Consider the following 16971-nt stretch of genomic DNA (forward strand, 5'->3'; position numbering starts at 1 on the left):
TGCTATTCTAAGTTACCTAATCCACATGGGAGATATCAGAGACATCTGGTATCTTATTTCCAGTTGGCACAGTAGCAGCAGAATATCATCAATCATCAGCCCAATGCATGCTAGTTCCTTTGCATAAAGCTTTGGACACCTCCAGTCCCTTATTTCATGCATTGGCAGGAAACCAGATTCCTTGTGGTTCTGTGACTCAGGGCAGCCCCACCTCCCCATACCTCATCTTACTGCTGCTACTTGATGCCACTTGGTCAATTAAACAAAATATCTCAGGAACTCTACCCAAGGCTAAGGCCCTGCCTGCTACACCTGCTATGGAGTTCTTTTTGAGAGCCTTTGCAAATCATTAGAATTTTTTTTTTTTTTTTGGCCTTGCCATTTCATGCTCTCTAAACATGGAAAAAGGAAAACCTTCCCATCTTTCCTCCTATAGAGAACATTTGCCTGCAGTGCATTTTCTTGCACCATATGTTAGACCATTAAATAGTCTTGAATTCTTTTTTTAAAAAAATATGTTTTTATTGATTTTAGAGGAAGGGAATGGGAGGGAGAGAGAGAGAGACGGAAATATTAATGAGAGAGAAGCATTGATCCGCTGCCTCCTACACAACCCAAACATGTGCCCTGACCGGAAATCAAACTGGTGACCTCTGGGTTCATGGGTGAATGCTCAACTAATGAGCCACACCAACCAGGCAGTCTTGAATCCTTTTGATGTACACAAATTATGAATCTTACTTAAGTATACTTAAGTAAAGACAAAGCAAATAATGGCATTGGGAAAGCTGTTAAAGAAGGTTGTCATGTGATCAACTTAACTTTACAGATAGCAATCGGGTATCAAAATCTGTGAAGGGTCTAAGACTTTACCGTACTTGGTAAGCTGGTAAGTTAGCCTGCCACAATTTCATGGATGTTGCTGGCAGAAGACATGAAACTTCTGGATCAGAGACAAATAACTTAATTGCTTATAACAACAATAGTAGCCAGAATATCAGCATCTGTGCCATTTTCCAAGCCCCAGTTCCCGCAAGGTGATATGTACAGGCACAAATGGTGCCTGAATGCACACAAAGAGAAACCCTGAGCTTAGGGATTCCAACTCTGAGGGTGGGCAGTTAGCATGTCTTCCCTTTGTCCCAGAGAAAGACATTGTCTTTTACACCGTGGGCAATAAACCTGTCCCGTGCTGTAGAGGGAGACACTATCTCTGTTTTCCAAGGCTGTTTGCACACATCCTTAGAAAGATAGTCCAGAGCAAAGGCTAGCAGTGCCTCTGCTTGCAGGACTGCAGAACACAAGAGACGCTTGGAGAATTGTTTCTAAGCACTGGATTATAATGGTTTTGAACCAACCTTTATAATCAAATTTGCATCCTAAAATCTGTTTAATGTAAATTAAAAAATTAAGGTTTTGAATAGTAATTAGCTTGTTTGTTCTTGACATAGCAAAAGAGGATCAGGAGCTCCAAAACCCAGTCTGCACCATGAGTTTTTTTGCACCTAGGGGTGCTAACAGGGAATCCAGAAAGACATCAGTGCTTTGCATTCCAGGTGGGAGCCTTGGGAAAATGCTCCAGGTACAGTGAGGAGGCTTCCACAGGTAGGGACAATGAGCATTCTTAATCAGGAGGTACTGTGAATTTTCTTCAGAGTCAGTGACTGAGACTGGGAAATAGTAAAAATGAAGATCTCGCTGGTTCCTTTTAGAGTCTTTATCTGTGGTCAGGACCTGATCACCACTCTGTCACCTTCACCACTCCCCTTTTCCATCTAGCACCCCTATCTTTCCATCACCAACCTCCATAAGATATTTGTACTAAATGATACAATGCCTGCTATGTGGGGCAACATAATCACACAGTGGTTTTTTAGTCCCTAAAAGTATGCTGTTTCAAGAGAATCCCTGGAATGCATCGTATCTGCCTCTGAGCATGGCAAGAATCTTTGGAGCCTTCTGAAGTGGAACATCCTCTGAGAAAGCTCCTCCACTAGATACAGTGAGAAGTTTCAGTAGATTTTTGTTGACTTTCTAGGTCCAGCATCTCTGGGTTCCTGTGTATCCCACTAGATAATCTCCAGACTTGGTGTTTTAATTGACTTTCATGTCTTCTACATTTTTATTATTATTATTTTCTCATCATTTTATTTCAATCTTCTTACTGTTTTTCTATCTGCCCCTTACGTGTCAGGTTTTTCCCAAGGTTCCTTCTCCAGCAACCCTCTCTTTTCATGCCACACCCTATGGCTGTGACCTTGAATTCCTACCTGTGAATCTTAACTACCCACCATGTGCTAAAATTGCTAGGTCTGCATCTTTTTCTTTTTTTTTTAATTTCTTTATTGATTTCAAAGAGGAAGGGAGAAGGAGAGAGAGATAGAAACATCAATGATGAGAGAGAATCATTGATCGGCTACCTCCTACACAGCCCCTACTGGGGATGGAGCCCACAACCCAAGCATGTGCCCTTGGCCGGAATCAAACCTGGGACCCTTCAGTCCGCAGGCTGACGCTCTATCCACTGAGCCAAGCCAGCTAGGGCTAGGTCTGTATCTTCAGCCTTGGCCTTCTTGAGCTCAGGAAGCATGTATTCAGCCTTTTTAGACATCACCATCTGAATGCTCCTCAGACACTGCAGACTTAATGGGTGCCAGACATTCAGATGGGAGATGTAACCCATCTCTCACCCATAAAATTTCAACCTTCAAACCTACTTGTATCTTCTAGTCCTCATCTGGTTAAGACCATCTTTCTTGGCCTAGTCATTTAAACTGGAAGCATACATGTAATTTTTTACTCTTCCCTCACTGTTCTTCCCTTTATCTAGTCAATCACCAAGTGTTTCTGTGCTTCTTTCTCTCTTTCCTATCTTTCTATCACCAGTGCCTTAGTCCCAGTCTTAGCCATCTCTGATCTGGTTCTAATATATCTTACATCTTCTAGGTTTCTCTTAGCAACCCAATCAAAAAAGTCATTATCTATACCTTGTTCTTAAAATCTTCCAGTGGTACTCCGTTATCTACAACATAAAGTTAAGACCTTAACTATTGGTCATCTAGTCCCTACACGCAGGCTTTTACCACCACAACCACCCCCACATGTTATGTTCCATCAACACCAAAGTGCTATCAGTACCTGGAAGGTGCTGTGTTCTCTCAGGTATGCCTCTGTGCCTGACTGCCCTCTTCCACTAGGTGCCACTGGAGTTTTATTTATCTAGTTAAAGCATCTTCCCTTCCATAAAGCATTATTTGTTTCCTCTTCTCCATTTCCCTTCAGCTTGTGTGTCCCTAAGATACAGGGCTTATCTCACTTCATATCCAATCGTTCTCCCTCCTCATCTGTATGTTCCTCAGAGGAGGACCCATGCTTGCACTCACCTTTGTTATCCCCCAATGCTTGGAGCAGAATAGGCATTTAATGATTGTTTTATGAGCTCATGAATGAATAAACAACATGAAAAAAGAAAGCAGACACGTTAATCAACAGAGACAGCTGTTTCCCCTGTAATATTTATTACACAGACCATGACAGAGGACACATCTTTGACTATATAGGCCACTCTGTAAAAATGAAGAAATGATGGTGACCTACTATAGAGAAGGAATCTTTACAAAGCTGACATAATATATGAGGGCTATTTCTTTCTGAAATCAAACTCTAAAAAAGAGAGAAAATTCAGAGAATGATCCTCAACAAATTTATAATTAAAATACTTATTCAACTGCCCTTATTTTAATTGAAATTTTCTCCATTTCTTTGTGAAGGAATTTGTTAACAAGCGCAAATAAACTGAATCATTGATTAGTGGAAAGCCACATCCATTAGTGAGTAGATGTAAGTGAGAGAGACTCAACCTTTTGCAATAAGAATTTAAATGTGGATTTCTAGTTTTACCCCAATCTCAGGCTAGCTGGTTCTGCTTAGGCTTGGTCATACTCTACTGGGAGGAAGAGCTAATATTTTCCTTATATGTTAGTTGTTTTGATATTATAATATTTGTTGACTCTGACTTAAGAGACCACTTTGGCTTGAAAAATATTTTAATGAAGACAATTTTTCACATCTGACTTATTTGTGCCTAGCACAGTGCCTGGCTCATGAAAAGTCTAGATCAATATTTATGGAATGAATGAGGTTGCTACTAATCACATTGGAACATCTAATTAACAGTAACTCTATCTTGCTCAACCTGAAAAAATATGAATTAGGAAAAAAACACACCCTCAAATTCAATCAATGTATTTTCTAGCTGTTATTTAGGACTATCCATTTTAACACTAGTATATCTCTTCCAAAATAGCAGTTTTTGTGTTGACATCTTTGATGTTTCTGTCTGGGGCTTGACAAGAGCTATAGGTGCTATTGAAATGTGTTGCCAGTTTGAAGCTATGCTTGTCTCCCAGTTTGCTCTTATAAGAAAATGGCCCTAGCTGGTTTGACTCAGTGGATAGAGCATCAACCTGTAGACTGAAGGGTCCTGGGTTTGATTCCGGTCAAGGGCACATGCCTGGGTTGTTGGCTCAATTACCAGTAGGGGGCGTGTAGGTGGCAGCCAACCAATGATTCTCTCTCATCATTGATGTTTCTATCTCTCTCTTCCTCTCCCTTACAGTCTGAAATCAATAAAAATATATTTTAAAAACACATTAAAAGTCTACTTCTCTTAAAAAAAAAAAGGAAATAAAAAGAAAATGATCATGTAGTTAACCCAGGAGTTCCACCAGCTCTCCTGGGCATGGAATGACAAACAGATATTAGGGTTGATCCTGTTTGACTCTGTTTGAACCAGGACAAGACCTAACCTTAAAATAGAAATTTAAAAAGTTCCAAGGAAGTCTTCATAAATGGGGGCTGATGTTTGAAATCATGCATAAAATTCAAGTTCAAAATAATGAGAGGGTAATAAATGATACAATAATCTCAAATCACTCTTAATTTTCTCATTATGGTGTGAAATAGAATCTATATGCTAACCATTAGAATAATTAGACCTAAAACTGGCTTCTTTTTGTCCTACATGATACTACAGTGGAGTGGTAGCATATATATGTTTAACCAAGTGAACTAGGTCAGAAACATAATCAATCTGAGATGCAAAGGGAAAGGGGAGTAGAAGTTACAATTTAATCATGTTTATAATCCTGCCCAACATCAATTCAGGCGTATGTCCCCCTGTGAGCATGACACGAGGGCCACAGATCTGTTTCTTTCTTGGGCCATTCCTGACTCTTATGTGTCAGCATGAATGACTTCCTACATCAAATGTGGTTTTAGAGTTTAAGTTTTTGTATTTGAAGATAACTGGCCCATGGTGACAAGCTCGGTATTTCTGACAGCATTCCACTGAAGCGAAATGAAAACCTTGATGGTTGGAACTGTGAGGATGGGCATGGGCTTTATAAAGTGGCATCTTCCAAAAGGACTTCTGAAGGTAATTTTGACCATGGATGGTTTTCATCTTAAGAGGCAGCTTCGGCCTTAATGGTTTAGAAAATGTAGCTCTGAACTTTGAGAACAAAACTGGGCTTAATTTAAAGGCGTACAAGTTCATTTGACTGATGACTCAGAATCTTGCAGGTGACAAAGTATTTCTTTTGTACAGCTTCAGTAAGCCGAGTTTGTGCCCATCCTAATGAAGCTATTCACTCAGAGCAGTGATTCTCAACCAGGGGTAATTGTTCCCCACCCCCTGCTACCACTCCCTTCCCCCTCGGGGACATTTGGCAGTACCTGGAGATATGACTGGTTGTCACAACTGGGGAGCAGATGCTATTGACCTCCCGTAGATAGAAGCCTAGGAAAGCTGCTAAACAACCTACAGTGCACGGGAGAGCCCCCCACAACAAAGAATTATCCAATCTCAGATATCCATAGTAGCGATGCTAAGAAACCCAGCAGCAGAGTAGATCTGAGTGAACAGCTTAGAGAGAGCTGGCCCAACACCAAAAGCAAAGGCTAAAGAATTTTCAAAGTTCTGAGCTTTTTCTCTTGGGACCTTTTTCACATTTCTGTGATTCAGCCACAGTTGAAAGTCGATGGTGTTAGTTATTAGCTATGAACTGGGGAGGTCCCTGGAACCTACGCAATTTGGAGTCACTATTATAGAACTGGCTGGCCCAGCCTCTGGTTTCATAAGACCTGCCAGAAAGCCAAGTCCTGGCAAAGTCATCGAGACACCATCACAGATTGAAATCAATCGAAGCCACCCAACGTCTTATTAAATTCAGATCTTTCTACCAGCAATTTATCTCTTCAAAGAAAAATCGCATGACAAGAGATTCCAATTGGACACTCTGGACTCTGCTGTGAGGGACATCGATGAAAGCAGAATTGGAACATTTGTGCCGACCGTTCTTTTTTTTTAAAAAAAGAAATGATTATAGTATACTTCTCCTTTAAGGCTTAAGTCAGCCACCACACAGGCACATCATGATTCACAGCCCGAGCTTTTTGTTCAGGCCATTCGAGGTTCAAATCCTAGCATTTGCTCAGCTTGTCAGTGAGTCCTTTTGGAAGATGGCGCATGCTCAGAGGGGGCCTGAGGGATTCCTTACAGAGGTGTGCAGAGGGTCAGGGGACCATCTGAGGGTGGGGAAACATCCAGAAACTAGCCTGGAGGAACTTAATAAGATCTCTGTAGACTTGGGAGGGAGCCTATGGGACAGAATTAATGGCCTGACTAATTGCTTCTGCCAAATTGTGACCCATCTGAAGAGAGTGGGGGCATAAATACTCCAGCCTCTCCTTCTGCCCACCTTGGCTGGTCTCTCCTGGGAGGTGCTCTCCATAGAGGCCAGCAGGGCGGAGCAGCGACTGGGTCTGGAGGAGCAATCTGCGAGTGTCCAGCCCACAGTGTAGCCCTGGACAAGCCACTGAACCTCTTAACCTGTTTCCTCTTTTCTCTCAGGGGACACTAACCTTCATAATGTTGGTGTGAGAAAAATAAGGTGATATGATATCTAGGCCTTCCCTGGTGTATAGAAGGTACTCAATACATAGTAACCTCTTTCTTTAAGGCCAAGCTGGGCCTGAGGATTTTGAGGAGATGAGGAATTGGTGCCGGGCCTTGTGGGGGACAGAGAGAACTAGCTGGTGTGGGTCGATGTCTGCCCTGGCTGACCTGGACCAGGGCTGAGTGGTTGAAATCCTCAAGGCCTGTGCTGTCCTCATCGCTCTCCCACCTTTGTGATCTGCATGAGGGGAGTACCAGTCACCTGACGGGCCACCCTCTTATGTTCCCTCAATAAAAACACTTAAGTGTTCCCTCTTTTCCTGGGGTTCTCTTATTAATGGTCCCATCCTGGCTCCCCACCCTCTCTCTCCTGTAAGTCCATTTCCTCTGGATAAAGAATTCCCATTAGTGACCATGCTCAGGTCATGGGTCCTTCCTCCAGGATGGTAACAACCAGGCTCCTGGGTACTTCCTTCTGAATATACCGTACACATCTTCCTTCCTGCTATTCCTTCCACGTTACCTAAATGACCCATTACCATATTCCTTCATACAGTTGAATTTTGACTTCTTTCTTCTTCCTTACACTCCCTGATGCCAGCCGTAAAATTTAGTTGGAAGCCCTCTGCATCAGGTCAGTGCAGGCCCCGGCCAAATGCATTCTTCTGGCCTTGGCTAAGCGCCCCTGGAAGTGCCAAGCCCCCATCAGCCTGCTCTCTCAGGATGTGGTCCAGAAGGACAGATCCCAGGTTTGGACACCTTGCATGTTGCCAGGCACTTCTTGCCATGTCCTCCTTTTATTTCCAAACTCAAAGCCGCCCGCAGGAGAAGAGCTGCTCAGGCACCTGCCCAAGTCCTCCTAGTCCCCCTCCTTTGCCCAGCCCCAGAGATGCGTCAGCTGCCTGTGTCCTTTCTCCTAGAGGAGATTGGCAGGTGCAGTGGGTATGGACAAGTGTGGCAAAGTGGGGAGTGGCCACACTGTCCCTCCCTGCCTACCGGCCCCCTGGCCTGAGCCTTTACCGGTTCCTCCGCCTCAGCTTTCTGAGGGCAATTAGAAGACCTCCCGACAGACAGGCAGCCCTGCAGCAGCCCCTGCTTCCCTGAAGGCTAACACAGCACCTCCCCAGTGGGTCTTGGGACAGAAGACTTCACCCCACTCTCCAGAGTCCCAGTCACTTGCCCTGCGTTCTCCCAGCAGTGCAGTTCATTCCTTCTGCTCTTGAGTCCACGGACCCGCCTCTGCCTCCTGGTCTGCAGCATTTGCCTCCTGTCGGTTTGCTCCACACAGACTAGGAGCCTCCCTCACAGCTGCAGGCATGCCTGAACTGTTCCAGCAGGAAGTGTGGTTTGATTGTGATGCAGTTGTAATCGGGGGGCTTCTCTCAGACAAACTGAAGCACCGCCTGTCTCCACTTGAGCAGCCATCACGGCCCTGAGAGTCAGGTTCCAGGCCTTTACCTCTTACCGTGGCCCTGACCCCCGATGCTGGCATCTTTCATTCCTGCAGCACACCCTGTGCTCTGAGCCTCTGCACACGCTCCTCCTTCTGCCCAGACGTTCTCATGTCCACTTCCCCCTTTTAACTCCTTGTCATCTTTGGAGACTCTGCTTAAATGCCATTTTAGCTCAGATACACACATCCCACCCCAAAGACCCTGACCATACCCTCCAGGGCATCATGCTTTTGCTCTTAGAATAGCTGTAACATTGAAAAATATTTTTTAAATATTTTTTTTAATTTCAGAGAGGAAGAGAGGGAGAGAGAGAGAGAGAGAAACATCGTGATGAAAGAGAATCATTAATCGGCTGCCTCCTGCACGCCCCCTACTGGGGATCGAGCACGCAGCCCTGGCATGTGCCCTGATGGAGAATGGAACCATGCCCTCCTGGTTCTTAGGTTGACGCTCAACCACTGAGCAACACTGGCCACGCTGATGAATACTTTTAGTTGTGTCTAGAGGGAGCCGAGGGCTGAGTTTTCCCTGGGTCCATCAGTAGCAAGGTTGGCCCACCTTTGCCAGGCAGAGGCCAGGCAGGAAGGATAGGATCCCTGGCTCCTCTGTAACCTCCGCAAGAGCCAGGTCTGTCTTGCATCACTGTCTCTCTCGCCACCAGCACCACTGCTGGCCAGAGAAAGGCTCATAAATACTGGGACCAGCGAGAGTGGGAAGTTGTGAGCAGTTTTCACCCCGGGTGTTGGCAAATACCTTAGCTGTCTTTTGGACTTTTCCTGCAGACTAATTTAGTTCTTCTATTTCTTGGGGACTCAAGGAGTGTAGATGGTACTATTCCCTGTGTCTGTCCAGAGAGCAGCCGGCCTGGTGCGGGGCAATGACTCAAAGGCAATGGTGGTGTGAAAGGGGGTGTTGACGAGGGAGGCCCTGATGAAAGATAATGTGAAAGGGGGGCAGAAATCTGGAATTTCGTGGGTACTCTCAGGGTGCTTCCTGAGTATCACCGAGAAAGAACTTTGTGAGCAGGTGCTGGCTCAGGGCCTCGCTGGGAGCACTTGGACATAAGAGGCAGGCGTGGTCTTGGTCCTCAGGGACCTTCTGCCCTTGTTCCTCTGTTCGATCAATATAGCCGAGGACCCTGGCTGCTCCTTCCAGGGACTCCTGTCACTTGTCATCCAGTGAACTCGCATAGGTGCCTGGCCACATACCACTGTGACTTGCTGATGGGTTTTAGCCATGTGGGGAGCCCTCTGAAAACAAGGCTGATGTTAGGTCAATGGCACAGGTGCTACCGGATGTATGTGTACAGAGATCGTTGGGAATGAGCAGCTATGTGTTTGCTCTCTGCCTTCACTCTCTCCATCCTTGGTGGTTTTGCTTGACTTGAGTCTGTGTGAATAGTATTTAATTTGCTCATCATTAGGACAACCTCACATACCACAGATTTGCGGTCAGACCTGGTAGACACTGAGTCTGCGTTTGATCAGTTTCAGAGATGACTAGCTCCCCAGCTAATGAAAAAGAGAAACCACCCCAGTGGATCACACATATAAACGTCTGACTCCATATTTGAAGCTAGGCCCTAAAGTGGGGAGATGCAATTGCACTGTTTATTCCCAAGGGTGCGTGGCTTCCTAGAGCTTGCATGCTCATTCCCACACCTATCCAGGCAGCCACTGGCTGGCTAATCAAAGGCCAGAGTCTCTGCTTATAGAAGGAAATGACAGTGGGGTGCATGTAGGCTAGAGTCAAACAACCATCAAGTCCTGAATCCTTCCTACTTTGCCCATCTCCTGGGGAGGGTGAGTAGACACAGACTTATGGCAACCAACTGCGCCCGTCTCCCTGTCAATAATGAAACCACCCGGAGACACCCTCGCCAGTTTGCGCCATATGCTCCCCAATTACAACTCAAATGCATGCCACATGCAAGGCTGTTGGAAACACATTTTCGTTTTGATGTGGCTATTCTGAAGTTAATGTGCGCAAGAACAGATGCTTTCTGTCAACCAAATGATGACACTGCTGTTGCTGAAACTCTGCTTTCGCCATGTTTGTAAAAAGAGAGAGGGTTTTGTATCTCTTTGCTAAATACTCTATTATCAGATGAAGAGAAGTTACCATTACAGTTCCTTCAACACCAAAGGGAATGTTTCTCAAAGATGGGTTCACTCTTTCCCTGTACCAGCCCAGTTTGGCTTTTAAGGAAAAGTGCCTGACATGCCCATTCATAGGCATGTAGGTTCATGTTCACGGTCATGCCCTATGGTTTCCTCCTGCTACTGCCAGTCAGTGCATCTCTACCCAGAAACTTTGCCCCCTTATCACCAGTTCCTATAACCGTCCCTCTTGGAGACACCCAGCAGGGACGGCCGGTAGAGAGCAGGGGCCTTTGCTGCCGGGCCTCCCTCCCTGCAGTCTCCCAGGGAAGAGACTCCTGTATTAAGCTGGGATCCCCAACGGAAGGTGTACAACGTGTCATCAAGCTATGGGCAGGCAAAGGGAGAGGCCCTCCATCCTCTACACCCAGTTTTTACCTGAAGGGCACTGGGCAGGGGGTACCCACCAAGGGGTATTTCTTCCTGTGGAGGTTGGAAGTTACCCAGACCTCTCATCCTCCTCACTGCCTGCCTCCCTCCCAAGTTCCCTGACACATTCCTAGAGAAAGGCAGCCTGAGAGCAGATGAGGGGCGGGGCTGCTGGCCCAGTGAGTCCTGACAATATGAGTTCTTGCTGGGATGCTGAGCTTTCCTCACCCATAGTAATGCCACTGCCTGGCCTACTGTGGGGCACTGTGCACTCCCCACTGCCAGCCATCCCTGCTCACCTGAGCTGGCAGGATACCCCCACAGAGAGAGAGCTCCCTGGTCTGCTTGTTCTTATGGGGTCTGGCAAGGTCTCTCACAGATCCTGCCACGGGCAGATCCTATCTGAATTTGTGTTTGCCTAGGGCTTGAGCTCACACTTTTGGGGCACAATGTCAGATTCCCTCGATGTGTCTGTGCCCTCACTGGTCAAAGATCCTCAGGGGTGGCCAGTCTGACTCTTCTGGCCCTCATATATGGCAGTTGGCTCAGATTTTATTTTTTGAATTCCCAATCATTTTATTACTTATCTATAGCCCACAGCAGAGAGTTTGCTCAGCAAACGCACGCAAAGAAAGCCCCTCTGTGGCACCCTCTGCTCCCTAGAGGACGGCACACAGGGGCAGGGCATTTACCTTGGGACAGGTGTCATGTTTCCAGTCTTGAGAGGTTTACAAATAGTCTGTGCCCATGAGGGATTGTTCACACAGCTTTCAAAAGTATGGACTAGTTTACATTATGAGCAAACAATTCAAGCAAAGTGTGACAAGCCTCATTGGTGTAGCCACTGATAAAACATCGAACTGCTACTTGCTTACCAACTTGATTCACCATTGATTTTTTTTTCTCTTTCCCTGAAGAGGCAGAAAGTTCATGTATTAGTTATCTAGGGCTTGAGCTCACCCAGTTATTACCCAATGGCACCCATTTATTACCCAACAGTTTTCGTAGGTCAGAAGTTCAGCATGACTCAGCAGTGTTCTTGGCCTTGGGTATCCCAAGGCCACAATCAAGGTTGTGCTGGCTGGGCTCTTATGGGGAGACTCTGGGAAGAATCCACCTCCAGGTTTATTCAGGTTGTTGGCAGAATTCAGTTTCTTGAGCTTATAAAACCGAGATCCCTATGCCTTGTTTTCTGTAGGCCTGGAGTCACTCTCAGCTTTTTAGAGGTTACCCACATTCCTTGTCACATGGTCCCCCATCTTTAAAGCCAGCAGCGTGGTGTCAAATCCTTCTCCTGCTTCCAATATCTCTGACTTCCTTTCTGCTGCTAATCAGAAAGCATCCTGCTTTCAAAAGGCTCCAGGATTGGATCAAGCCTGCCTGGATGATCTCCATATTTTAAGGTCAATGTCAGCTGCACAGTCCCTTCCTAGCAGTGCCCAGACCATGTTTGGTTGAATCGCCAGGGGACAGGAGTCTTGGGGGCCATCTGTAGAATTCTGCCTGCCAGGAAAGCACAGAGAAATCAAGCTCACATCCATCCTCACACCATGCTTGATGCTTCCTCTTGTGATTGTATCTCCATTGTTGTCTCCACCAGCAAGCACCCAGGATCCTGCGCCAGAACCAGGACCAGAGGAGGAGGTGGGGCAGGTGGCCGATGAGGCCAACCAGGAAGTAGCCCCTGCCCACGTGGGGACTGAGAGCGAAGTTGAGCAGGAGCTGGAAGAGCGAGCCTCCCTCAGTGAGAAGGAGAGGCGGAACGAGGAGGTGAACGAGAGGGACAACTGCTCTGCCTCGAGCATCTCGTCCTCCAGCAGCACGTTAGAGAGGGAGGAGAAGGAGGACAAGCTCGCCAGGGACAGGGGCACTGGTAATCAAGCCCCTTTTTCCATAAACATTCCAGGGGACCCCGGGGCGGGGGTCCTGGGTTGCTGGCCTCTGAGGTGACCGGCTGGCCCAGCTCACTCATCATGTAATAGTGACTTTATGATTAGGGATTACATGTAATGCTAGTCCACAGTAGGGACTTGGGGAGGGAGCCACAGAGGGTTGTAGAAATTGCAAATAATTTATATAATCATTTAAATTATTATTTGTATGTGAAACCATGGGGTTGGCTTTCCTACCCATGGCTTGAGAGCTGTCAGGCTGGCAGGGAGCCACCTCTGTCAACTAACAGTCCCCAGAGTGGAGGTAAGTCTTACAGCCAACCTTCATCGAGCTTAGAGTGACATATATTCAAGGAGCCCTAAGTGCAGCATAAAAGCTCCACAATGGCTCGCCAACCAGTGGCATGACCCACGCCTGGCTTGTTAGTTCACAGATTAAGAATACATTATCTCTGAAGCATGGTTGAGTGAATGAAAATTGAATGAATGAATGGAGCCAAAATGTTTCCCATGAGACTTGTCAATCAATGGCTTAGTCTAAAATAGTTAGTAGTTGAATTTTCACCAGTTATAATATATTAGACTTTATTTACTACAATGTTAGTCAAAAGAAGACAAAAAGACTTTATTAGTTTGTATCAGGGGTGGAAAACCTTTTTTTTTTTTTTTTTGGCCAAGGGCCATTTGGATACTATAACATCATTCTCAGGCCATACAAAATTATTAACTTAAAAATTAGCTGCTATATTTGGTCAAACATTTAATTAACTCACCCCTAATGCTTGGCCAGGGCCAGACTAAATGATTTCACGGGCCTTATATGGCCCATGGGCCAGACGTTCTCCACCTCTGGTTTATATCTTAGGAAACATTGCATTGAAAATCTTGTGTCTGTTTAGTTTAAGATGTATGTGCTAAGATGTATTAAATGTATTACTATTTTTTAAATTTCTTTCAAAGTCAGATTACAGTTAGTCTCCTAAATTCTACTTGTGTATTCACATTTAATGTAATTATGGTCATTGTACAAGGTGTTGGGAAAGTCTTTCTGATTACATTTTGGCCTTAAAATGTTTTATGTTTGTGAATAGCTTTCAGAGTTATTCCTCATAACTAGGTGTAGCAGGCCTAAAACATATCAACGAGTTGGTTTAGTAAACATAAGCCAGGGAACAAAACTTTCTTGGATTAGATTATCCAATATTCTTCCAAATAAGGATAACTTTCCAAAAATGGAGACTCTGCTCCCCGGGAAGGACCATTGACTTTCCAACAATAGCTAGTGGTGTCCAAGTGTATACCCTCAGGAGTTAGGGATTTGCAGTGGCTTTTCTGCTTCAGTCTGGTGCTAAGAGATGTGATCATGTTTATATGTGATAGCTCTTTGGTTCTTAAAAAAATCCCACCGCTCAGGCACCATTAGCAGCTGTGGAGTCAGGACAGCTCTCTCAGCATAGCTCTTGCTTCTCAGAATGTTCTCAACTAAATAACAAAGACCATCAAAATGATTTCCAATCTTATTCTAATGATTGCATCTATTATCTGGAAATGAACTTGCAAGGCTTGAAAGATATTCAACTTATTCTGGTTGTGTAGTTTTCTTTTCCTTTGTTTCGTGTGTCCCATTCCATGCATTATCGTATGGCAAGGCATTATTGTAGCATTCACGACACTTTGTTGTAATTACGTGTGTAACTGTCCTTTGTCTCCACTTGCTGTAAGCTTCATGAGGATGGGGATGTCTGTCTTGTTCATTGTGAGCTCATGCTGGGTGTCTAGAACACAGTAGGGGCTTGCAAAACCATTGATGAATAAATTAATGAGGAGGCATCTGGTTAAGATTGAGAAGCTCCATTGCCCCCAGGTTCTTCCTCTGACAACTAAATTATAAACATCCTGGGCATAACAGAACAACCAATCATAGGGAGACACTGAGAGGTGCAAATAAATCAGACTACCTAGGGACCTTCAGACTTGAATGACATGGCAATGAAGCATCAAGTAAAGTTTATTCTCCTAGCCAAAAGATTGGGAAAATTATTGCCTAACAGAAAATATTTTTTTATTATTAATACATTTCCTGCCCTAGACATGCACTAATGGAAAATCTGTGGCTGTCTATCTCCCCATCCTCACCTCACCCAGTAGCTTCCAAATAACCAGATGTGTCAACCATGAATTCTATATCCAGCAAAAATAACCTTTAAGAATGAAAGGAAAATAAATACAGTTAAAGAAAAACTAAGAGAATTTGTCACTAGCAGACCTCCTCTTAAAGAATAGATGAAGGAAGTCCTCTGAACAGAAAGAAAATGAAGACAGAAGATTACTTGAAATATCAGAAAGGAACAACAGAATGGGTAAAAATAGGGGGAAATTTAAAAGGCTGTCTTTTTCCTCATGAGCTTCTTCAATCATATTTGATGTTGGAAGCAAAAATTTACCACATATTTGATATTATTCTCAATATATGTAGAGGAAATACTTATAACAATTATATTTTAAAAGTGGGGAGGGTAAAGGCATCTAAATGGAAGTAAAGTGTCTATACTACAAAGTAGTAAAACATCAATACCAGGAGACTAATGAGTTAGTGTATGTACTGTAATACCTAGAGCAACTACTAGGAAAATTACACAAAGCAACATACTCCAAAACACTATAAATCAAGTTGAAATTCTAAAAAAATGTTCAAGTAAGCTACCAAGACCAAGAAAGAAGAAACAGGACTAAAACAAAAGAAACAAAAAAACAAGTAAAATGGGAGAGTTAAGCACTAACATATCAATAATTACTTTAAAATTAAAAGACTGAGATTTACAGAATGGATAAGATGCAACCCAACTCTATGCTGTCTGTACAAAACTTATCTATATATATAAAAGCATAATATGCAAATCGACCCGACGGCAGAAGGACCGGTTAGCTATGATGTGCACTGACCACCAGCGGGCAGGCGCTCAAAGCAGGAGCTGCCCCCAGCCTGCAGGCCCCAGTTGCCCAATGAGGAACTGGGAACCGGGGGTGGGTGGCGGTGGACGCAGGTGGTGCCAGGGCCCAATCGCCCTGCTGGTGGCCCCACACACAGAGGGCAACCAGTGGCGGCAGGGGGCGGAGGGCGAGGCCAGCTGCCGGCAGCCAGGGAAGATCAGCCCTGATCGCAGGCCAGGCCTAGGGACCCTACCCATGCATGAGTTTCATGTGCCAGGCCTCTAGTTTCAAATATAATGATATAGGCAGATATAAAGTTTGGGTTAAAGGTTGGCCAAAGACATAGTATGCCAACATTAATAAGAAAAGCGGGAGTAGCTATATTCATATCAGATAAAGTAGACTTCAGAGCAGAGGAAAAAACTAGGGACAAAGAACCACCCCACATAACGATGTAAGAAGACCTAAGTGAATGAAGAGGGCAAGTGAGAAGACCGGCATTTAAAATGTTACCTGATTATGCTCTTCTCCCTATGGCCAAAATAAGAAATTATCAACATTTCCCAATAAATGGAGAAAGAGTGAGGCAATCTGGGAGAGAGAGAGAGAGAGACTCAGCCACTGTATCTGTTCCAGCCTTCTGGCGTCAAAGCAGTCTCCCTGTTTACGGGCTGTATGACCAGTTGTAGGGACTCCAAATAACCAGATTTTTCTGTCATGCGCTCATATGCCGTCTCCTGTCTCTTTGGTGGTGTGAAGCGTGTTTTTGTTTGTGGAACCTACAGGAGGGCTCCGAAGCTCCTTGCTGATGTTGGTCCCTTGGGGAGGTTAGGCCACTCAGAGTGGAGCATGGAGAAAAAAGCTGCACTGGAAGAAACAGCACATGGGGCTTGTGCTTCCCCTCTGAATGGCTCTTCTAAGTCCAAGGTGGAGTTGTGGGCGAGACCAGTGTCCTCCCCAGCATGTTTGATAGGGCTCGTCTCCTTCTATAAAATGAAAGCTCCCCGTGCTCACATCGATGGCCTCAGTCTCCTACCACCTCCCTGGTCTCCTATCACCTCCCAATCCAAGTATCTACGGAGGCCCTGCTATCAGGTGGAACCCACGTTCTGAAATGCCTACCCCGTAGTCCTGCCAGCCCTTAGGAAGCAAGTTCAGAGGAATAACATCCTGAACATTCATTCATTTATTCATTCATTCATTCATAC

At 45.0% G+C, this 16971-nt stretch overlaps 1 protein-coding gene across 5 annotated transcripts in view; it reads left to right on the plus strand.

The window, feature by feature from the left end:
- The window catches only part of FHOD3 (formin homology 2 domain containing 3), a 381469-nt gene that overhangs the window by 314005 nt on the left and 50493 nt on the right, over nucleotides 1–16971 (plus strand). For 4 of the 5 annotated variants that reach the window (XM_079783592.1, XM_079783590.1, XM_079783588.1 and 1 more), the window contains one exon: nucleotides 12541–12813. The exons of the other annotated variant lie outside the window; for it this stretch is intronic. In XM_079783592.1, the coding sequence (XP_079639718.1) occupies nucleotides 12541–12813 (273 nt within the window). The remainder of the gene's footprint in view (nucleotides 1–12540; nucleotides 12814–16971) is intronic. 5 annotated transcript variants of the gene reach the window in all.

The sequence above is a fragment of the Cnephaeus nilssonii genome (assembly GCF_951640355.1).
Source record: "Cnephaeus nilssonii genome assembly, chromosome: 11".
In the NCBI taxonomy this organism is placed as follows: domain Eukaryota; kingdom Metazoa; phylum Chordata; class Mammalia; order Chiroptera; family Vespertilionidae; genus Cnephaeus; species Cnephaeus nilssonii.